The sequence below is a fragment of the Apus apus genome, chromosome 2 (assembly GCF_020740795.1).
Source record: "Apus apus isolate bApuApu2 chromosome 2, bApuApu2.pri.cur, whole genome shotgun sequence".
NCBI lineage: Eukaryota > Metazoa > Chordata > Aves > Apodiformes > Apodidae > Apus > Apus apus.
The window spans coordinates 143,047,866-143,072,155 of record NC_067283.1 but is presented as its reverse complement, the minus strand read 5'-3'; the positions used below and the strand labels follow the sequence as shown (position 1 = coordinate 143,072,155).

Sequence of the window (24,290 nt, the reverse complement as noted above, 5' to 3'; positions counted from 1 at the left end):
TATGAGGTAAGAGAATCTATCTAACATTTTGTTTTTCTAAGAAATTTTCAGTGTTGAAAGTCTCTGAACTTTGGCATTTTGCCAAAATCCACAATCCCCACCACAAAATTAGAAGATATCTAAAAAAAAAAAAAGAGTCCCTTTCCAGGAATGATACAAACAAAAATGAATACAGTGAGAGGAAAAAAGCTCCCCCTGTTTAGGATAGATTATACAGAAATTTTCCCTTTTCACTTACAGGGCATGAGGGATTTGGTCATATATTTTAGTGAGTCTTTGAGAAATTATTATTTTCCAACTACAATTCTCAGACCTGAGTTCTGCTCTTCCCACAACTGAATATTTCCCAGAAGTCACATTTTTCTTATTTCAGTTTGGTTTCTTTGATACTGAACTAGCTGTACCCAGGAGCCTCAAAAGAAGAAAAACCAGCTCTGCAGAAAGTCTTTTTTCCTTTTCTGCACTTACCAAAATTCAGCAATTTACCAAAAATGCTCATAAATACAACATTTTCCACCCAGGCAAATTCCAGCAAGGCTGACCACCACTGTGTTTGGTTAAATTTTACAGTCTCCTTTTAGGCCACTTAAAAATATATAAGAATCTGCTGTTGCAAAAACCATGGTACATCTTCAGTTTAGTTCATATTTCCAGTTCATTTGTTCATGGCTCTCCAAGAGATGGGCTGTTTTTCTTTTCTTTGGAGAAGTTTATTATACTGTGGGCAACACATCAAAGGGGGAGAGCTGAACTGAACTGTAGAGTAAGCCACGAGGGGCACACCATTACCCTGGAACGGACAATATTTCTTTAAATGCTAAGGACAGCAAACATTTTAAACCTTTTTTTCCCCTTTCTGCTGGATGTACTGCTCAGTGCACCCTGTCTGCAGCCGTGTGAGAGCTGCAAGCTCCCTTTGGGACAGATACTCTCCATGGGGCCAGCAGGCTAGGACAGGGCATGCAGCAGCATCCTAGGGATGGGAGCAGCAGGCAGGATGGGGATTCCAAAATTGCTATTGGAAGCAGGCTCACCTGAGACCTCATCTGGGGACAGATCTCAGTGCTATGTGTGCTGAGAGAAGACTGGGAAATTGATCCAGTCTGATAGTGGCTACAGACCAAGACTTCAACCATATTCTACAGCTATTAAAATTTTAATCTGTACTCTGTCCAGGATATTATATGGCCATTTGGTAATGGAAGACACGGACATGATGGGAAAATGGTCATCACCTGAAGTTTACTGATGTCTGTCACCATGTGAATGCAACAGCCCTTTACTCACTATGGTACAACTTTAGCATGTGTGTGTGTGTTTGTTTTTTTCAGCCTCAGCAGTGTGGTATTTAAGGATCTCTTTTGGCAGTGGGAGTGGTGAGTTTAAACCCCTTAGATGAAAGGAAATGAAAATACTAGTCACTCAGGGGAGAGCTTTTATCACAGGAGTGTTACATGAAAAGGTAAAAAGGAAAGGACTTCTCCTTAGAGATTGTTTTCAGCAAAATTCTTCCGCCTCTAGCTACAGGCTTTGTTTATGTGTGTTTTCAGTACAATAGCATGAGCTAGAAGGTCATTTGTCTCCCTTTGGATTTACATGACATTATTGCTAAAGCCAGCAGGCTGGAAAATGGGAAGCTTTCCCCTGCCTGGTCTCCTGTTAAAGGCAATCCAGGAAGCTGTGCAGCCTCTGTGCAGAATACCCAGAGTCACACCAAATCCCATGGCTACTTGATACCCTTTAACATGTATTTGAATGAAAGATACTCTCTGAGGGAAGAATGTTATTGTGAACCTCCCTGGTGCTGGAAGCCTGTTCCCTGCACCTGCTCCCATATGCTCATGTTTCTCTCTGAGTGCCATTTTTCTCACCTTTAGAGTTGTTCCTCACCATCATGGTGGCTGCTGGGTAAAGTAAAACACAGCATAAAGGTTAAAAAAGAGTTTTGTTAAAGACCAGGTTGGGCTGCTCAGCTGATGTGAGCTGACAGAGCTGGACAAGGCCAGAGAGGTGACCCACAGCAGTAGGAGGACAGGTCCTCAGCTTGAAACCTCCAGGAAAGTGGCACATATGCTCAGGGAAGGGGGCAGACTTTAAAAGTGGCAAATACTTCTCTCACTCAGACAGTGTGAAAGGCAAACCACACTCTAATTTACTTCAAGAAGATGCCATTTAGATTGCAATTCAGAAAATTTGGTCGTAACAATACAGACATTTTCCAGGGATGAGCATGCAGCTGAAATTTTGTCCAAAAAAGGCAGCATTCCTCTGGTGTCAAGGGGACTTGTTGGGTGTGAAGGGTTAAAGATGCCACAGCTAGAGCAGGAAGCATTGTCCATCATTAAGGAAAAGTAACACTTTCTTTTGCAAGACTTTTTCAAATGGTTATGATTTGCCAAATTTTAAATCAATTAGGCTAAAATTCTCCATGCTGGTTGCTTGTTTTCTGCTGAACTGCCTGGGAAAGGTTTAATCAGAAGTAATTTAAACCTTTCTAAAAGAGCAACTGGGAAAAACTGTTTGGCCTATAGTGAAAAAACTAAGCAGCTGTGTTTTTCAGGGGAAAGACCACCTCCAAAGGCCGTCACTCAACACTCAGCCCCAGCAGCAGCACGTAACTCCTTGGTTACCTGAAGTCCCACAGCCCTGCTCACTTGCAGCACTACATCACTGGGTTGCCTCTAACACTAGTGATGAGTTGGTTAAGGCAGGCAACAGGGAAGACTGAAAAATGACACAAGGACTGTGAGAAGAGGCAGGGATGAAACACCAGCAAGGCACAGTGAAACTGAAAACACTAATACAGAGGAAACTGGGACTGTATAAAAAAAAAAAAAGATAGAGCCAAGGGAATGGCTGAACCAGGATGCTGTGGGGGACTGTGAAGGTAATTGAATGGTGAAATCAGAGTGGGATGAGAAACTGCGTGTGCGTGTGTGCCTGCATGCATGAGCATGTGCACACAGGCAGCCCAGCCCCTGCAGAATTGTGGAAGAAAAGGTAATGAATGGGGCAGAAAAAAAACAGGGCAGAAAGTATCTAGAAGATACTAAGAAAATTTTGTGAATCTTTATTTTCAACAACCTTGTATATATACTTAGTTTTGACCATTAGCTTTCGGCTAGTCACTGCTGAAACGTGTGTTTGGAGGAAGTCTGAAGAGCAGTACTAAAGGGTAAGGGAGAACTTTCCCAGCTGACTTGGGCATCTTGTATTGTATCCATTTATTGTCCCCAAAACTGTGTATAGAGAATGACCTGATTTCACCTCTTGTTCTTCCATTGCTTTCTGAAGGACCAGGATCCAACACTTATTCATTTGTACCAAATCAGCAGCCCTGTTTATGCTACATACACGTTGTACCTTCTCCTAAAAGTCTTAATTTGGCTGACTTCATTTTAAACTACCAGCTGGCCTCAGGTGAACTCAGCATTTCAGTGATGTAGCAAGGTCTGAGTGCATAGGTGAGGCTGTATCCAACCCACAGTGGAAACCTGCCATTTGGAAGAAGTCACAAGCTGCATACCAGAGACAGCTCATGGGTCACCCCTGAGCCACCTCTGCTCTGTTTCCAACAGCAACAGTAGGAAATGCTGTTTAGGAAGAGGCTAGTTGTTATATACAGGCCTTTCCCCTAGTACTCAGCATCCACAGCTGTTGGATTAAGGATACTAAAGGATATGTCCCTGCTTCATCCTTTTAGAATAAAGGCCCATTAATTTGTCTAATCCATTTTTGAACTTGCTAATACTGCCTGCTTCCACAAATTCCTGTGTTGGCAAGTTCCAGAAGTTCCCTACACACTGTGTCCTCAAGTACTTTCTTTTATCTCTTTTAAACTGATCTTTTCCTAGTTGCCTCAAGTGTCCCTGGGATCTCATTTCAGGCTCTGGTAAACAACAGTTCGGTTTAACCAGAACATTAATTGTTTGATAAATCATAATTGCATCATTCCATAGCCTCCTTCACTCCAGGGCAGATTCCCAGTATTTTCAATCTTTGTAAGGCAGCAGTTTCAACACCTTGACTGTTTTCTGTCCTTTAACTCCACTACAAGTACTCACAATTTTTTTATGTAGCAGCAACATTACACTCTCTATCCTGTTCCTAATAACTTTCTTATGACTTCTAATAGTTCTTTGGATTTTGTTTGCCATTGCATGCTGAGCTGATGACTTCAGAGAACCAGCAGCAACAACTCAGTGATCTCTTTCCTAAGTTGAAACTCTCCGTTCCAAGGCTGATATAGATAATTTTTTCCTAGATCCATTGCCTTGGATTTATCTATACTAAAGTTCATCTGCCAACTTTGAGCCAATGGAGTTTGGTGAAGTCATCCTGGCCTGCACAAAACTTGACTGTCTGAAAGAACTTAGTATCATCTGCAAACTCTGCAATGACAGTGACTCCACGGTATGAGCTTGTTCAGTTGCCATTTTAAATGAGTTGACTTGTTCAACTTTTGTAACTCCTTAGGACAAAGAATCCCTTCAAAATCCCCTTAAGGTTTGAAGGCTAGTTTCCACTTCTCTAACCTAGTGGTGCTCCATGGATTTCCATCACAGATGATTTTATAGAGATCAATAAAGCCAACTGTGCCCTGTCGGGAGAAGAGTGAAGGATATTGTCTCCAGCTGCTTCTTAGCTCCTCAGAAGAGTGACTTTGCTTTATATTTGTGTCCTGGGATTGTTCCCGGTTAAAATGAAATTTGCAGTATAACCACAATGCCAGAAGTAAGAAGTAGGTTATGGTGGTAAGTTGTTGCCATGTCTGCTTATAATAAAAAAGATGAAAATGCAAGCCCCGTCTTTTCAGATGAATCACATAAGCTTTAACGAGCATTCCTAATTGCACTCCTGGGAGCTTTGCTTATTTAGAAACTAGGGTATGCAGAAGCCCTGAAGTCTGCCCCGCGAAGGATGTTCCCGAAGCAGGAGTGTGCAGTGACAGGCTCTCTGGGGCTGTAGCTCCATCTGCTGGTACTGTTGGCCTGATCGCTGGCTGTTAGCCACGGGCTACAAGTAGCTTGTTCTCTTCGGAGGTCTTCACAGAATGGTTTTATTTGGAAGGGACCTTAAAGATCATCTAACTCCAACCTCCGTGCATGGGTAGGGACACCTTCCACTAGATCAGGTTGCTCAAAACCCCATCCAACCTGCCCTTGAATTCTTTAATGAAAACAAAGTATTATATATAGGAAGGAGATAAATTTACCATGAATCTGTTCTGACATCCTTTCAGTTGGGAGAGGTACCCAGATCTGTGAGACCCCTGTAACTTGTAGCAGTTCTCCATCTTTATGTGACATTGCACTTCACATACCCTGTCCAACACTGCCAACCCTAAGCCATTCAGAAGCCGTGAGTCAGGTCCCCCAGAATAATGAGATTCTACAAGTGCTGGATTTTTATCTTGGAGCCTTCACACTTTCAAAGTCTGCCATGGCCACAAAGACTCTTTTCCCTTAATGGCAGCAGCTATTCCAGCAGTAACTTATCCTAGCAGCAGGATCCTTAAGAGGAAAAGCAAATGACACAAGGCCAAGGGATTTGTAATACCATTTGTTTCAAAGGTCAGCTCTACTTCGTGCTGAGGGAAGATTCTGTTCTTACTTCCATTAATGAAATTCCTTGCTGGCAACTGGGTCTCAAAAGAGGTTGCACTTACATAACTAAAAGAAAAACTCAGCTTCTTATCAGAAAATTTCTCTCTGAGGTAGCTTTGTCTTTTTGTAAGAACATTTGCTCCAGCTAAGACCCAGGCTTGTGGTTTGACCATTTTATTGGCTAGTTTTACTTTTTATTGTAGGACAGAGACTGAATCTTAGACTTGGCCAAAGAAGAGCTGTCACTGCTGTGGGTAGGTCAGGTGTGTCTTAGAACTCAGATGACACCTCTGTCCAAGTCCTCCTCCTTTCTGTCCTCCAGCTGGTCCAGGGCCCATGGTGCTTAGAGCCAGAGAATGTAGAGGAAGATGAGAACTACTACTGCTCTTCTTCCAACTCTTAAGAGCTGGTACCATGTTGGGAAGTGGATCTGGGACTGGAGAACAATTCCCCTTTTCCTCTGCTCCTGAATTTTGGGTAAAAGCATTTGGTGATGATTCACCTTGCCTCTTATTCCATCAGCTCCAAGCTCTTAAGGTGGCCCTACAGGTTCCCCAGGGCTTCAGATCCCAGGCCAAGGTATTTACAGTTTGAAAAACAGGTATATTAAGTGCTAGATTCAATGCCAGATTTTACACAGAGGACAAATGTAGCCAAGTACTACAGTCTTAATTTCCTTTTCTAACCTGTAGGCCTCCCACTCCACTTTCCCATCTGCCTTCACTTTCTATGTTACCTTGGTAGAACCACCTTGAGACCATTTGTGCCTGTTAGTGCTACTGAACAGTGAATTATACCCCAGTACCTTACACTGGTTTCTGGGCCATCCAGCCTGTTCAGACCATGCTGCAGCTCCCTGCCTTCTTTCCAAAAAACTAGGGAAATGCTTAGTCTTACCACAGCATAGAGCTCTAGAGCTCTGACCTAGCTGGGGTGTTCCTGGACACAAGAGTGTGGAAACACAGGTCATGGAATTTGGAAAAAGTAAGACCAATTATATAACTAATTACATTATTCACTTATGCTAAAGTAGGTTTTCCACTTGAAAAGTAATCACAAAGAAAAATACTATGGTCCTTGTCTGGGACAAAAAAGAGGCAGCAAACGGTTTATAAAAAACCCACACTTTTTGCCTCATTAGTTTGCCTCATAAAGCTTATTGAACCTAAAACACCACCTGTAACAAAGTAATAATTTGTGAGCACTGTGAGTAGAACTGCCCAAGCATGTAATCAGATCAGGAGTGCAGAAGGATCCTTTTCTCTGCAAGAAACCCCCCTGGGCTTCTTCTGATCTGCTGTGTATTGTGCCACATGGCTGCACCAGTGACACAGGCCACACCTTGCTGAGATGACCATGAAAAGATATTTGGATGAGATAAAAATCTCTGGTAATTCTCTAAAGGTTACTAGCAATGCTGCAATCATGTATGGATCCACAGGGTTCAGTCCTTGCACAAGAGCCTCTCTGGAGCCAGCCACAGAATGTCTGATGCTGCATGTGTTGGACATCAGTGTACAAATATTTTGTCCACAATCTCGATAACCCTTATAGATTTTTGCAACAAACCCACAGCAAGAAAGGTGTTAAAACCACACCTAGACATAATTTGACTTGATCATTGTGTTCCCTTGAAAGGTAGCTTGACAAGTTAGTTGCCAAAACTTAGCTCAGGTTTCTGAACTGAAAGGTGCTGTGTCCTGGCAGGCTTAAGGCAGGTAATATTTTGCTAATGCCAAGAATTTAGGACTCAAACACGTACAGAAGGAAGCAGCTGAAACCTGCAGATTCCTGAGGATCTGCTTCATCTTTTAAGATGCAGGAGATAGATCAACACCTCAAAAAGGAACTCTATGTAGCCTATTTACAATTGGATAATCAAGACTGAATGTCAGAACACCCAGAAACTACCAGATATTTGATCTAGGAATGCCAATTGGCACGTTAAACCTCCCTTTGACTCACAGTCCTTCAGAGTCATTCTAGTTTTTAACCCCATGTAACTAATTTCCAGAGTAACACCACCATGACAGAGAGAGAAGCAGGGCAGGTCACACACAGTCCAGGCTATACTGCTTCCTTCCTGTCCACGGAGGGCAGCAGTATGGGCTGCTGGGCAGGGCACTGACCTCTCACTGGAGAAACCAGGTTTCCTTTTCCTGCTCCACCACAGATCTCCCCTGCAAGGCCTCCAGCAAACATGTTGATTAGTTTCTGTGTCTGAGTTCCCCAACTGTGAAATGAGAATAGCACTTCTCTTTCCAGGAGCACCTTGAAGATAAATACAGTAAATTCTGAGCTGCTCAGGTTAGAAAGGGGTTTAAGTAAGCACCATAATGGACAAAAATAAACTTAACCTAGTGGGAGAAATGGGAACTGTTATGCTGAACTTAACTTCTAAAAATAAAATTCAAATACTTTTTATTGCTGTTTACTGATTTTAATACATCAGATTTGCTTTTTCTTCTGATGGTTTTCTTTGTGTGTCAACAAAGACCAATGTGTCATGACCAATTGTACAAAACACAGCCAACAAAGAAACATAACACACTCTCACTTCAATTTTTTCTTTTGGTAAGTTTGAAAAGACACTATCCTATTTGTATCTCCATTTGAGAACTCATGGTTCACCATTATCCACAGATAAGACATGGGAAACCTCTCTGTACAACTAGGAAGAGCCTGGCAATGGAGCATGAAATGCATCAGTACACTAGTTTTGACAGACCATTTTCACAATATATAGATAAAAATGGAACAAATGAGCTATCAGAGTTTTCAACTCTCTCAGCATTATTTTTTTTAAATTCAGTTGGGAAAATTATGAATGTTAACATTTTGTAAAGTTGTAAAGTGAATTAAAAAATACAACGATTACAGGAAGGGCAACAGGAGTCAGCATTGTCATCTGGTTTTGGAAGCTAAAGAGAAATAAGACACTGATGTAGTGATTTTTCCAGTGCTTTTTCTTCCAATTTCTCTGTGTGATTACTGGTGCTTCCTCTCTTACCTTTTCCAGCTGTGTTTCACAGCTGCCTTTGAAGGCAGAATTTTACAATGGCATAACTTCACTCACATCAGGAGTTGTAGTCAATGGACACAGCAAGAGAAATAATGAGATCCTGAACAGAATGATTCTGTATTTATCAATAATCACTGCAGCACCTGTGCCACTTTGGGTTGTTTCCAGGCATTCAGTCAGGCAGAAGCAGAGTTAGGACTTCTGCAAAGCACTAGCTGTCCAGATTTTCTAACCAAAGTCTAACAAAGTTTTAGCTTTCTAAAATGTGCCTTTTTATTTCTCTTCTACAATGAACAACAAACTGTTGCTTCTCTCTTCACCTTTTGAAGAAACTTGTCCTTAGAGAGAGCTTATTTACCAGCAGCTACCACATAGTGGTATACAAAATACCATTAAATATTTTCTTATTCTAAGAGTAGGGACTTGCATGGTATCTTAGATATTCCTGCACTGCAGCTTCACACCAAATAGAGACATTTGATGAAAACACGATTTGGCATCTGTGGTCTCATTCCTTTCACCTCAAAATCATTGAGATAAATGATCTCCCTATGCATTCCACTATTCCTTCCATTCTTTGCAGAACTCTAAGCTTGTGTTCCTCGAGGTCATAGTCTTGGGGTTTTTTGTTGGTTTTTTTTACAGGGAAGAGTGACATTTTTTAGAACCAGCTTGCATGTATCACCTGTAATACCTATCACAGGCATTATGTGTTAGTCCAGCATCACTATTTACATACAGACATCCCAGCATGCACATACCATTTCTGAGTCACACCTAGCTTTTCAGCAACCTGTATAAAGTAATACAAAAATAACTACTGGTTTCCCCTCCGTTTTTCATTTTTTTTCTTTAAGAATGTAACTGCTTGTTTGGATGTGTCCTTCCTTAGATCTTCCTCAAAATACAGCTAAACTTCTTGCATACTAGCAGAAAATTTCCATTCTGTCACCCCTTTCTACTTATAAAAGCCATTCTGCATTACTGTAGTTTTTACCTTTATCTCTTCTCTGCCCTTTGTTTATCTTTGATACTTAAGAGGGAAAGTTCAGCCTTTCCTCACTATACAAACAGTTTCCATGCTACACTAACCACACTCTGCTATCTGGACTTTTAACAAGTAGCTTAAGAGACCTGAATAGCACCCATCAATCATGATCTTTACACCTGGAGTTTGAACACAGATACAAATGCCAAATAATTTGGACAGCTTTTTAACTGAAACCACATGAGGGATTCACACTCTCTAGGCTTAAACAGGCAAAAAGTTGAGATCTTTCCTCCATCATCCCAGTGGGCTGCAGAGCCTGTAGCTGTGGTGTGCACAGCCTGCGGTGTGCAGTGCATATCCAGGCTGCAGGATGAAGGAGAAACCACATCAAAGATCAGAGCCCATTTGCAATGAGGTAGCCAACCTTATTCTTCTCCTTACTAATGTTCCTGATGTGTCACATGGCAAACCATTCTACAACACTAGCACCAATGTAATTGTGCCTTCTTAAGAAAACGTAGCCCTTATTTTATATGTCTAGCATCAAGTCCAAGTTGCAAGGTAGTGTTTTGGTACTTTACAATGACAGAATTAATAACCAGACTACTGCCATACATACATTAAGTAACTTTAATGCTGCTTAGCATAAGTCTTTGTTATTTACTTTCATCCATATACTCCAGTGTAAATGTATTGTACACAACATGAAGTACTTTAAAAAGTATATGGCACTAGATAAAATGTTCACAAAACAAGTTTCAATGCAAGTTGATAATTAGAAAAAAAAAATAATCAGCCAGAGTACAAAATCTTTGGAAGATAAAATTTTCAGAAAACAAGATATACAAAAACATCCCATTGCAGTAATTCAGGACAAGCAAGTGGTTCCAGTAGTCAGAAAGGCTGCAACTCACTGCTGTGTCATCCATAAGAACCTGTCCTGGGTCAGCAAGGACTGCAGGGCACTACTGAGGGTGGCTGGCTCTCAGATATCCTTGTACCTGACAGGTTTGATAAAGTAACCTTCATAGCAGACACATTTGCTGGCTCAAGGAGTAGGCCTGGGAATGAAGAAAGTCCTGACTTTTCTTCCCCAGCCACTGCTGGTCTCTGCAAATTATTAAGGTGCAGTGGCAAGATGTGGTGAGCAAGTTGTTTTACAAATGACAGGGAGCCTTTTTTCTCCTATGTTATCAATTTGGCACTATATGCAAGAGATTTTTTTTAAAAAATAATGCTAGTAAATAAGTGTCACCAAAACAGCATGAGTGTTAGGGAGCAGAGCATGATACTATCTTTTAGATTTGTTAAATTAATTTTCTATATAAAATATCATATGCCATTACACAACAGGGATATTTAAGCTCAATTAAACTTAATTTGTGCCAAAACCAAACTCCATAGTGGGCAGACCACTTTGCATTCCACTGCTTTAGGCATCTGTCCAATAAAAACACCTTTGCAACACTGCAGGTTTAGAATGCAGCAAATAACACACTGCAAGAATTGAGGTCAGACATTATTCTCCGCTTGGTAACATTCCATTCAAATGATATTGACTCACATAATAAGTAACAAATGCACCACTGAAGTAACAAAGAGAAAGCTGGACTCCAACAAAGTAAAACAGTGCAAATATTCCTGTTAAACGAAAATATACCATGTATATACACACACAACACAAATGCACTGTTTTGTTTTGCAGTATAAATAGATCTGATTAAGCTAAATTCCTAAAACTAATCAACTACTGACTGACAGTCCCAAACAGTAGTTTCCATCTACTAAGGAACACAGTAAGATTTAAGGATCAGATGACCATAGCCAGATACGGCTCTAAAGGAGTATCAAAAGATTTCACGGAATGTACATTTAAAATATTTTCTCTGTACATCATGTTAATAACTATTATGTATTTACGTATACTAAGTTGGTATCACAAAGTCAGCTTGGGCTCTGATCATGCAGGGAGCAGCACACATAAAACATGACTGGACAAGGAGCCTCAGGCTCTGTGTGGAATGCACTGTAAGGATGCAAAACACTTCAGGCCCAATCCCAGGACTTAACAAGGGGGGAGCTTCTTAGCTGCCTATACAGTTAGCACGTTGGTTTAGTTTCCATTTTCTTCCTCTTCTGATTTAGCACTAGAATTCTGTTATCTGCTACTGACACATCTATTTATCCCTGAACTCTCTAATACCATACAATGAGTGTGCTTCAAATGAGTACACAATAAAAGTAAAAATTAGAAAGGGAAGAGATGGAAACTTTTTTCTGTTAAGGAAATCCCGATTAGGTGTTATTTGCACTTCAGCACTTCAAAACAGGTTTTAAACAAGCAAACAAAAAAGTCTTTTTGGAATTAGGTTACAGTAAAACAGACGAGTTGCACTTAATTTTATCTGAAGTGGTACACTCAGGCATTAACCTCTCTTCAACTGCTATAGCCTCCATCTCCTTAATGCCAGGGCTGTGCTGCATCCATAACAAACAGCTGTTGCAAAGGCAAAAATCTAGAGGAGGAGGAGGGAAAAAAGAAGGGAAAAGAAAAAAGTGAATCACACATTATATTGTTCTACTTTTTTTTCCCCCCTATTATAAATTAATACAGGAACACAAATTATTCAGGTTACCTCCCCCAGCCAAAATGCTCATGGTAAAGATAGGTTTGGGATCCTCTGCAAAGTTTTCTTATGAACCTTTCCAACTCCACATTATTGCTTTTAGCTTGATTGCTTCAGAAGACATTTTGAAATAGAATATGAAACAGAATGTCAGCACAAGTTGTGGTACAAAGTGATCATGTGTGTAGGTACACTGTGTATTTCACTCTTATCTAGACTGATGAAACATTAATCTCAGATTTGTTCCCAAGTGAATGCTTTTACCAGCAAACAACTAAGCTCGACATCCCTCTAAGCAGCAGAACTTTTACTTGCAGAAATACAGAAACAGCCTCAAATCTGGTCTCCTTGTCCAGATAACCAGCCATTAGAACAGCTTCCTGAGAAATGCCAGGAAGCTGCTATTGCTCAAGAACTGAATTGAACAGATTTGAACTGAAGGTCATGCCACAGCAAGCTTCAATGTGTAATAAAAACCAGGAGGAAGAAATGAGAAAGTGAATTGATGAAAAAAAAAATGTATCATATTGTCCAGTACAGACGATGGATTCTGTCTCTTAGAACATAGAAATTCAATCATGTTGTAACAACATATCCCTTGCTTTCCATACAGCTGTTAATTTGACAACTAATGTTTTGAATAGATGCTACACCACAGAACTATCATCCATTTAAAACACACATATACATATTTCATCACACTATACTAAAGCAATTTTAAAAGACAAAACATTAGCAAACTTTTAATATTTTTTTCCATGTAGGTCACAGGACTGTTTTAATGTGTTTCAAAGAATTACAATTTTTTTTTGTATGTCCTGACTTTCTAATTATATACTTTTGAAAAAAATGCAAAGACACCAAAAACTACAGTTACCTGATTCACCATTTCCCAGCATCTCTTAATTAAAAACACTGAGGAAAGTTACAAAAGAGTGTCCTACTCCCCCACCTTGAAAAGACTTTGAGGGACTTGGAGAACTGAATTCTCCCTTGGAAAAACAGTATGGAAGGGGAAAAGGATATCTTGGAGTGTCTAGTATCCTGTTGTCTGACAAAATGACTGAAGTGACCATATATTTAATGTGGTCATAGAATTACAGAATTATTAAAGCTGGAAAAAAAGATATCTGAGACCATCAAGTTTAACCTATGTCCTAACACCACAACATTGGCTAGACCATGGCACTAAATGCCACATCCAGTCTCTTTTTAAACAGCTCCAGGGACAGTGACTCCAACATAGTCTGAACACTGAACTAGAATTGAAGAGCCACATTTGAGGGTAAAATATGAGATACTTGCTCAGTGTAAAGCCCTCGGTTCAGGCACAGCTACCAAACACAACCTCTGTCCTTGTACCATACAGGGATCAGATGTGCTTGAGTTTGCTCCTGGTAAGTAGGTGATGGTGAGGCACTCTGGAATTGGAGACTGACATGCCCACCTCACTCCTTCAGAGACTGAATTGCCAAAGCAACTGGCCTCTCCTTTATATTCTCCTCTTGCAGAAAGAATATGAACCTGACACCTTACGTTCATCTGTTTTTATCTTAAGGCGAACTGAAGGTGTTTACTGTGCAAAGACTATGCTGTACTTATTTTTAAGGACAACAGATACCCACAGAGGGTTTTAGAAAATTAATAAATGTATACTGCTCCCTCAGGTATGCAAGATCCTCTGGATGGCATAAAAAAACAGGAACAGCAGTTTCAGTTCACAGATTCACAGAATCACAGGAGCTGGAGGGGAACCTCGAAAGATCAACTATTCCAAACCCCCTGCCAGAGCAGGGTCACCCAGAGCACATCACACAGGAACTTGTCCAGGTGGGTTTTGAATGTCTCCAGTGAAGGAGACTCCACAACCTCTCTGGGCAGCCTGTTCCAGTGCTCTGTCACTCTCACAGGAAAGAAGGTTTTTCTGATGTTTACATGGAACCTCCTATGCTCCAGTTTGCACCCACTGCCCCTTGTCCTATCACTGGACATCACTGAACAAAGCCTGGCTCTGTCCTCCAGACACTCCCCCTTAACATATTTGTAAACATTGATGAGGTCGCCCCTCAGTCTCCTCTTCTCCAAACCAAAGAGACCCAGCTCCCTCAGCCTTTCCTCATAAGGGAGATGTTCCACTCCATCATCTTTGTGGCTTTGTGCTGGACTCTTTCAAGCACTTCCCTGTCCTTCTGGAACTGAGGGGCCCAGAACTGGACACAATATTCCAGATGTGGCCTCACCAAGGCAGAATAGAGGGGGAGAAGAACCTCTCTTGACCTACTAACCACACTATTTCTGATACACCCCAGGATGCCATTGGCCTTCTTGGCCACAGGGGCACATTGCGGGCTCATGGTCATCCTCCTGGCCACCAGGACTCCCAGGTCCCTTTCTCCTACCCTGCTCTCCAGCTGGTCAGCCCCCAACCTGTATTGGTACATGGGGCTGTTCTTCCCCAGATGCAAGACTCTACACTTGCCCCTGTTGAATTGTTCTTTAAGTTAAGCCTACTGGCACACCTCTACTTGCCCTTCAGGAGTCCATCCAGGGAGAAAGCTAAAGCCTGGAGTATTTTCTGACTCAGCTACACACACCCACATCACCAGATACAGTGATTCAGGGATGATGCAACTACAGCTGAGAAAAATGCAGTCTGAGCTTATGCTATCAATAAAAGCAGTTGCCATAAGAGACAACAGGGCCCTGGCAGATAGCTTTTATGCCTGATATAGTAAGTACAGAGCTGGAGCTTCACAAAGAGCTAGTTCAGGGCTTTTTCTCCATGGCACATTTAGGACTACCTAAATGGTATTAAAAAAAAAACCACAATTGAAAGTTTGAGAAGAAGCATTAAATTCACACATGATGTTTTGATGAAGACTCCATTGTTACCTTTTTCTTCTCCTCTAATAACCAACATTGCTTCTACAAAATATCAAATCTAAAAATGTAGCAATTATGTATTTAAAATGTAGTTAAGAGTAGCAACTGAGGACCTATCACAGTAGCACTTGCATATTCCAGCATTTTTTGCATGTCACTGTTAAACACTATTTGCTGCTATCAAAGACAATCTACTCCAGCTAGCTGTTAAATTCCCAAGTTGAAAGGTTGGCTACAACAGATTTCTGTTCCCCAGAATCAAACATGTGAAACACATACCGAGGCTGCTATGCTTATGTTATATTCGTGATCAGCTAGAATCTTCTCATGTGTGGTGGAATTGAACTTGCGGGGAAAGTGATGCAGAGATGTGGTTCCTGCTTGCAGTAGAAAAGCTCCAAAATAAAAGACAAAAGTAGCCCCATGGAAAAGAAAATCCTGAAAAGCAAATAACAGAATCAGTCCAGGCTGCAATCCATATCTAATTCTTCCAGTTTCAGTATAAATTAAATCCAACACTGGAACATGAAACGAGCACTGATAACAATTACTTTAGATAAGCAGTGTTAAATCTATCAGGGAGTTTAACCTGGACCTGTTTCCACAGCTGCTTGCAGTTATAGCCAATTCACTAACATAATTAGTGATAAAGGGCAGCTCTCCCTCTCCACAAACCCTGTAGTCTTTCAAATTATGGCATGTGCTCATCTGTATGTACAGACACTGACCTTTTAGATCACTTTAAAGCTATTTCAGCTTACAGAATACAACTTAAATAAAAAAGAAGTGACATAGAAGCCAACTTTAGAACAATTTAAGCAGCACAATACAAACTTGCAGTCTTCCAAATGCCTTCTCAGCTATAACCTAAGCTCTAGAAGTCCCCACTCCATGCTTAAATTTTGCTTCTGTAAATGCCTTGATACAGCTGAAGCTTACTTCCCAATACAACGAGAATCCAAAAACTGAGACATTTTCTCAACTCTTGCTGACTTGGCCTTACCAAAATTTGGAAGTACTTCATGATACTGTGGAATAAAATGCCTGAGATTTGAGAGGACAGGAGTTAGGATTTACTTTAAACAACACTTCTCTCATGGCCTTCTCTAGGGAATTTGCTCCTGTGTGGTGAATGCTAGCTGAACATAAGGTTTAAACATCTAACTCCCATTTCTGGATTGTATTACTGGAGCACATGAAAAAGCAGCTCTGGTGCATAAATCTCTTTGTGGGTTGTGTTTCAGACCCAGTGTTCTGCACAGCAAGATCCAAGCCATGTTCCAGTACAGTTTTAAAATGTCCAAAATATTATTCTTCTGTCACTGAGTCTGCAAAGCTGACATTTGCACTGCACTCATTTCCTGAGGTCATCCAATACATACTTTGTGCCTATACCTGTGCAGGTCTGCAAAAGCCACAGAAACAATTTATACACAAATATATATATTATTTTTTTTAATTATATCCACATTATATAGTTTATGTCCAGTTCTAATTAATTCTTTATGAACTTTACATTCACTTGAGTGCAATGGACTACCATAATGCCCAGAGTGAGAGCCCAAGGTACATACACTGTGAGCCCATCACAACAGCAGACAGCATTCACATGCATTAGAAATTTCTGTGCAACACTCTTACCTACTGACTGCCATGGTACCACCTACACCCTGTGTTAGGCTGCACACAGGTGTGTGTTCATTGTGTGACAAAAACTGGACCCCGTACCACAGCCTGACATACCCATGTCATAGTAGGGGATCCCAGCAACTTGAAAGGTCTGTGTAAGCCCACAGGTAATCAAGGATATCCATTATCCTTGGGCTCCTGAATATCCAGCATGCAACTATGTCAGTGTTAACAGCTGTACGCTTTTGGCACCACTGCTCCTGGAAGAGCACACACAGCTCCATGAGGAAGACAGTGTTGACTGCATACAGGAGAAGTATTTTCAGAAGACAAACTCTTTCATTTCCTTCATTCTCCTGCCAAAGCCTCTAATTTCCTTCTCCTGGCAGCAATTACAGTGAAGCTACATAGCATCAGTAAGGCTTCATGTTTGTATGGTTATGGTTTCAATGACCAAAAAGCCCAAGATCTTATAAGGGAGGGGTTTTTGGTTTTCAGTAATTGTTAGCATGGTGCTTAACTCTCACTTGTATAACCATTGAAACATTGTATGTGAAACACTACCAGCTCTGCATGATATATTAGTTCACATCTCATTTCATAAATGAGTGTGTTGTGAGTCAGGCTGTAAAGGACAACATTTGTCATACCATCTGGTTTAATACAGTGATGTACAGAGTGATGTGCCTCCATAAGGTCCACATTTCCCCCCTCTCTCCACTGCGCCACATCTTATTTTTTAACTATCTGTATTAGTATCAATGGAGCTACTTATGACGTAAGGTATTACTAAATGCAGGGCTGTCAGAATCTCACACTATTTTTCAAACTTGCATTTAAACTCCTGGAATCTTAAACCACGTTTGTTCATCAATCTCTACAGAAGCTACAATACTCCAATATAAATAAACCATGACTCTTCCCCTTTTTTACCTAATCTAATGGTCTGAAGCTTCCCAGTTCTATTGTAAATTTGATTTAAGAAATAGCAAAAACCATATATTTATCTAAATACATGCCAACTTAAAACAAAAAGGTGCACTTTCTTATTTTATAGTAATGAAAATAGTTTCAGTGTTTCTAGTAATTATTTGCCACAGAAAGTAAAAAATCCTTGTTAAGTGCCACTAAACAGTTTAGTGCCGAGTTACAGAACAGCTGGGTACCTGAAAATAGTGGTCAAATGGTCTATCTAGTGTAATTTTTGTTGACAGCTGGAAGGGGCTGATTTTCAGCTACCATGTTAGAGATAAAACAATTCATTCTGCATTTACTTAAGATGTTGACTTAGTTATGACAGCTTTTTGGATCAAGTTACAGAGTCCCACAGATGTAGCTTTTATACAAGTCATGTAGCAATTTCCTGACATAGAGTTTTTCAGTAATTTATCACATACAGGGGGACAAAATTAACAGCGCAACAAATGACTGTCAGCACGAAGCAGCCAATATGTAAGACGCACTTACACAATTGTTTTAAGATGAACATTTGTATCGCATTTTCCATCTATAAAAGGCTGTGCACCCACCCAGCAACTCTTAAATAGATGCATGATTGCAAATTGGCAAACAGTTTCAATGAAACCCAGGACACTATTAATTTAATAAAGTTATGCACATGCTCAAGGGATTTGTTGCATCATAACTTGAGAGGATGTCGCAGCATAAATCTCTGTAAAGGTCTCTGTAATTTTAACTCGTTATTAGACTAATTACTGCCTGCATTATGCTGGAAACCTGACACTGTATGTATTCACTATCAAAGTTTGTTTCAATAGAATCCAGCCTGTTACCACTGATGGGCTTTGAAGTTATTAGTTGGAGCCCCAAACTCATGAAGTTCTATGATTTGCTTTAAAGACCTTTTGTTTTAAGGGACTGTCTGTGAATAACTTCAATAGATAAATAACCACAGATGTTGACACTGAAGCACACAATTCCAGCTATGATCAAGGGAAGTGTCAAGCCGCATAAGAGGAAGGTGATCAGCAAACAGCCTTACAATTTAATGTTTTAGAAGTTCTGACCCTTTTGGAAGATTTTTTGGAAATCCTGATCACAGTTTTGCTACCTCTTATTATTCACTTCTAGTAATATAACAGAGTGATAATATCTCATGCTCAACTACTTGAGTGCTAAAATCTCAAAGTAAAAAACAGTTAATGACCGCAAAGGAATACATGAATTAGCAGTCAATAACCTGAGTTGGTAATATCCATGTGGTTGGTAAAAACCGGAGCCAAAAGCTTTTTTTTTTTTTTTTTTTTTGGAATAAGAAGGTATAGTCTGTGAGAACTACTGGCACAAGCCATAACAATCCATTACAGCAAGAATCAAGTCTTGTCTTCACAATGAAGAAAAGCTGAGCAGAGTATAATTGTATCTACAGTCTCACAAGGCTTCCTCTAAGACTGTCATACTGCAGGTTGTGCTGTCTTTGACTACCTACGGTCTAATAGCCATTAACTTTAGCCCTAGCTTTAAGGAATTGACCCAAAATCAGCTGAAGACTTTCTTAGGAATTGGAGGTGACTTCCTGGGTGCTTTAGTTTGGTCTGTGCTATCTCAGACAACCACATCACTTAATGTGTTCACAAATGTTTTACTTCCTTTACAATATTAGATGTATCTTTCTACCTACCATTATTCACAGGGTGTTACTACCACTTCTCTAATAGTCAGAAAACATTTTCTGATTTCCAGTCCACAATTATGTCTGGCCATTTAAACCAATTTGTTGTCATGCCTCGTTAAACTAGTCCTCTTCCTGCTGCTCATGCATTTTATGAGCTCACAGAGGACAAGTATACTCCCCTTCAACCAGTTTCAAAAACCTGGGCTCTTTCAGCCTCCAGCATAAAACTAGTCATGTATTTACTCTGTCATCTTTGTAGCCCTACTATTTCCATATCCAGTTTTGAATTCCTCTATTTTTAGAAACTTCCTACTAAAACCGAAGGCCAGGCATTAAGACTTAGGATGAGTACTTCTCATTAAATGATTTTCAATTTATAAAACAAAGGGAATCTTTAAATAAAGAAAAAAAAAAATCTTACTGTCTGGTTCCAGTTGACAGCAATTCTATTTGCATAACCGAAGAGGAACACACAGAGGAACACAATGGACAGGAACCACGCAGTGACCGCTACAAACATCACCCATCCCTGCAGCAGTGGCAGTGGAACTCGGGTAGAAGCTACCAAAATCCAGACTATTGTTCCAAACAGCTGCAAGGAAAAGAACACACACGATGAACTGATAAGTTTTATTTAGTCCTTTCTGCCTAAGAAGTAATAGCACACAACACCATATCCTCAGATTACTTTTAGAAACCAAGAGGAAACACTTCAAAAGTACTCAGAGCCCAAGTGCCCATCTCAGAAATTATAGGCACTAAGTGGTGGTAAGATGAAGGCACTCTGAAATTCTTAAAAGCTCTTAAAATAGTCTTGAATATGGCATTTACAAACCCAGGTGACTTGCATGCTACTGCTGAAAATTTTACCCTTAATCTCATTTTGAGGGAAATAAATGTGAAAACATGGTTCACACAGACACACATATAAATCTCTCTGCATATTCTAAAGTTAGCATGATGAGGATGTACATCAGATTTGGATTCAATCTCATACTGTTTTGTTTTGTAGTTGTAATCAGATGAGATATAGAAAAGGGATGAAACTGCATCCCCTTTTAAAATGCATTTGTGAAGAAAAGCTGAAAGAGAACAGATTAAGCAATAAAGTGAAAGAGAAAATGAGAATAATACAAAATAAGGCAACTTGTAAATTAAGTTGCAATGATGAGAAAAACATTCAGATTTCCAGAATCATCATAACCTGAGGAAGAATTCAGCACAGCCAATTTTCTTTTCAACATACTGATCACAGCAAACGAGTGGTGGGGATGCTGTGTTATGATGGGCTGATGGAGAATTTACATACTCTAAAAGGCTTGTCTGGTTTCATCAACTCCTGGCTTAAAGAAGGGTACTATTTCTCCCTCCAAATCCTGCCTCTTTATAAAACAAGATAACTGGAGAAAATAGTAATTGCCATCTGCAGTTATGTTCATTTATTACAGAAAGATTTAATTTCATAATCCAATCTGCTGTGTATTGACAGCTACAATTTATTTCCAAGCAAGTCACTACCTTCCTGTTTAAATCCTACAGATTTACAACTACAAAGTCAGAGATTACGTTTTCAGTTTCAAAGAACTTTCTTCTGCATCAAGGTTGGATGAGAGCTACCTTTCAAAAGATGCCTGCTATAAAATTAGTTGGTTCCTCTCTTGCTTCACATTGCAGCAGCATATATGTGAGAATGCATTGCTAGTCTCAGTTCAAAGCTCCCAAGGGTTTATGTATCAGCCTTAAGAGTTGTTCTCTAGAGTTCCTTTTTTAGCTGCTGTGAAGAACCAAACTTTCTCTAAGTTTCACAGGACTGCAGGTGCAAGTCTGTTGTTACCCAAGAGCAGATAGTGATGGGCAGGGAGGAAGCAGAAGGGATAGCAGAAAGTGGCTGTTAAACAAAAAGCAGAGACACATGAAATGTTTTCAGTATTTTGAATGTACGAGCTTGCAAGCTTCTTCAAAAATAAATTCAGAAATCTACTGTAGGGGCTGCTAACACCAGTGCCCACCATTGTGCCACTTCCCTCATACTACACCTGTCCACCTCAGCTCGGCTGCCAAACGTGTCATAGGTTGATCAACTTAATTCACCTTTCGTCCCTACTGACTCAGAGCCTAATTAGCAGCTTGGATTTGTGCTCTGAGCTCTTGGCTCCGGTGCAGATTTACAGCGGGCAGAGTGGGATCCATCACACAGACTGGGACCCGAGCAGTATTCTGCTCTGACCCCACACACCCACCCCCACCATACCCCCCCCAAAAAAAATTAATAAAATAAATCATCAGGCCACTTCTGCCAAGGTTTTTTTGCCTCTTCTTACTCCCACTAATTCGTACCGCGGTTCTTCAGCGCCCCGTACTCAACCTCAGCGCCCAGGCCCGCAGCCCCGCCGCGCGCACACCCGCACGGGAGGTCTCGCCCTCCCGCGAAGTCAAACACGCCCGCAGGGGGTTGCTGAGGCCCCGTGGGGCGCGCACAGGCAAAAAACCCGCCTAACGCCCCACGGCGGGTTTTGGGTCTGGGACCCCGTGCGGCTCCAAGTCCTCCAGAGCTGAAACAACCCCCGGGAAACCCACCCCAAGGGGCTGCGGTGCCGGCGGGGCGGGGCGGGGCGGGGGGGGAAGCGGGTCCCGCCGCCCTTCCCGGGACTGCCCGGTCTCCCAGGCCCCGACCGCCGGGCCGGAGCGGGGCAGCCCCGGGGCTTCCCCCCGCTGCCGCAGCTTCGGCCGCCCGCACCTTCCCCACTGACGAAACGGCAGGTGAGGAGCGAGGGCGACGCGGGGCCGCTGCTCGGCCGTCCGCGGGGCGGGAAAAGCGCGGGAAGGCCGGCGGCCCGCCCGTCACACCCCCCCCCTCCCCGCACTCACGATCTCCAGGAAGATGACGGCTCCCGAGTAGGTGCGCAGGATCTCCAGGCCGGAGGGCAAAGTGACCCGGGGGGGCGGGAAGTAGGCAGCGGGGTTGGGAGGCGGCGGCATGGACGAGGCTCCCCTCGGCAACATGTTGCTGTGGCGGCGGCGGCGGCGGCTGCTGCTGCTGCTGCCGCCGAGCACGCTGGGGATGGCCGAGCCCACCAGCCAGGTGGGCGAGGAGGAGGAGGAGGGAGCAGGTGCGGGAGAGTCTGTGCGCACCGGCCCGGCCGCCGCCCTCCTGCCCGCCCAGCGCTGGGCCCGCCCCGGCCCCGCCTCGCCTGGCCCGGACGTGCCCGGGGTGCTGCGGGGCCGAGCTGCTCGCTTCACCGCGCTCGCCCCGGACGGAGCCGGCGCGGCCGGACCCGGGCAGGGGCAGCGTCTCCCGGGCGGGCGCTGTTCCCGGTGACCGGGCGGCTCGGAGGGCGCTGGGCCCTGTGCGGGCCTCCCTGGCTGCCCCGGGGGCTCGCCAGGGCCTGCCCGGTGCCTCTGGCTTCCCTGGTGCCTCTGGCTTCCCCGGTGCCTCTGGCTTCCCCGGTGCCTCTCGGCTTCCCCGGCGTCCCCGCTGCGTGCCGGGCTCCGCATTCACCAGTCCTGAGTCAGATCCAGCCAGACCTGCAGGGTTATTTCCTCATGCCGGTTTGCAAAAGGTTGTTATTTGTCTTCTGGTTGGTTGTAGGTAATTGAGGCTTCAAAATGATGAAGTTGTACCTTTTTTTGTTTTGTTTTGTTTAAGGTACCTTATAGGTTGCCCTTTCAAAATAACAAAAACGTTTAATCTGTGTCTTCTCACTGAATCTGACTTAACTGTGCACGGCCACTTAAAAGTTTGTTTCATATAAAAGTTTTGGGTAGGTGAGGGTATAGAAAGGTTCATGTTCATCAGACCACTTACTGCATTTTCTCCTGCTTCTCAGTATACGTGTCTTCCCCAGGTGAAGGAAGTGGCATCACCTGGCATTATTTTATTTCTTGTGATGTGGCTTGGGATGGGGTGTCCTGACACCCCCTGTCCTGGGATGACTAAGCACTGTTGCACCCCGTGTTATCCTATGCAGCCTGTCTGGGCATTTATCCCCAACAAATAGATCTGCATTTTTAAACACTACATTTTAAGAAGGTTTCATGCTGTTGTGGAGGTTTAACCAGCTAAGGCATTAACCTGGTATTCCTTTATTTTTAGATGCAAGATGTTTCTCATTTAGCTTTTGCCACAACAAGAAGTGCCTCAGCGAGAGATGCCTGCCTTCCCAATCCCAGGTGGGAAGCAGTTGGCTCTTAACACCAGCCATTGGTGCTTCCAGCATACGTCGTACATGAATATGTTTGGGATGCTTTTAAGATGCAGCAGTAGCTGCTTAGCTTTGAAATAATGGTGTATAAAGGAAGAAGAAGCAGCAGTTTGTATTCTTTCTTCTGTTTTCTCCTTATCCCTATGCCCCTTGTAGCTGGATGCCTCTTACACTCCTCAGAAGTGAGACACGTGGGATAGAATCTACATTAGGCTAAGGAAGGTGTTCAGCCTGGCTCCCCCACTTTTCTGCGTCCTTTACTCCATCGGTTGTCAGATGATAAAATATTCCTCCTCTAGACCTGTTTTAAAAGTGAACCCTGTGTTTCACCCATTTATCTTCAGGAAAGGGCTTCAGACTCTGGAGGCACATACCTATAGATCCTGATTTGGGTGTGTTTTGGAAGGGAATGGGATTCAGACTTGTGCCTAAGTGATTAAGTGTAGGTGTTTTGTTCTTGAGGTTGCATTCTGGGGACTGTGTGTCCAATTAATTTCACAGTCTGGCTCTAAATCTGTTGAGACTGCCCTGCAGAGGGAGAGATCTGAAGTGGGTGGAAAACTCAGTTGATCCGTTTATGATTCAGAACAAGATATGTGATAATCCTTATCTTATGGAGAGGAAGAACAAATACTACTTGGTCATAAACATTTCCAGTTTTGTTATCCAGCTATGCAATTAATCTGTGTGAGCTC

The 24,290-nt window shown here is 42.2% G+C and overlaps 1 protein-coding gene across 1 annotated transcript; it reads right to left on the bottom strand.

The window, feature by feature from the left end:
* Window positions 1–10,231: 10,231 nt before the first annotated feature.
* On the bottom strand, window positions 10,232–22,542 carry MAL2 (mal, T cell differentiation protein 2). The gene is made up of 4 exons (XM_051611899.1): window positions 22,262–22,542; window positions 19,815–19,985; window positions 15,409–15,567; window positions 10,232–12,135 (listed from the first exon to the last, which is right to left on the bottom strand). The coding sequence occupies exons 1-4, from the start codon at window positions 22,394–22,396 to the stop codon at window positions 12,064–12,066; spliced, it is 537 nt and encodes a 178-aa protein (XP_051467859.1). The 5' UTR covers window positions 22,397–22,542; the 3' UTR covers window positions 10,232–12,063.
* Window positions 22,543–24,290: the final 1,748 nt, after the last annotated feature.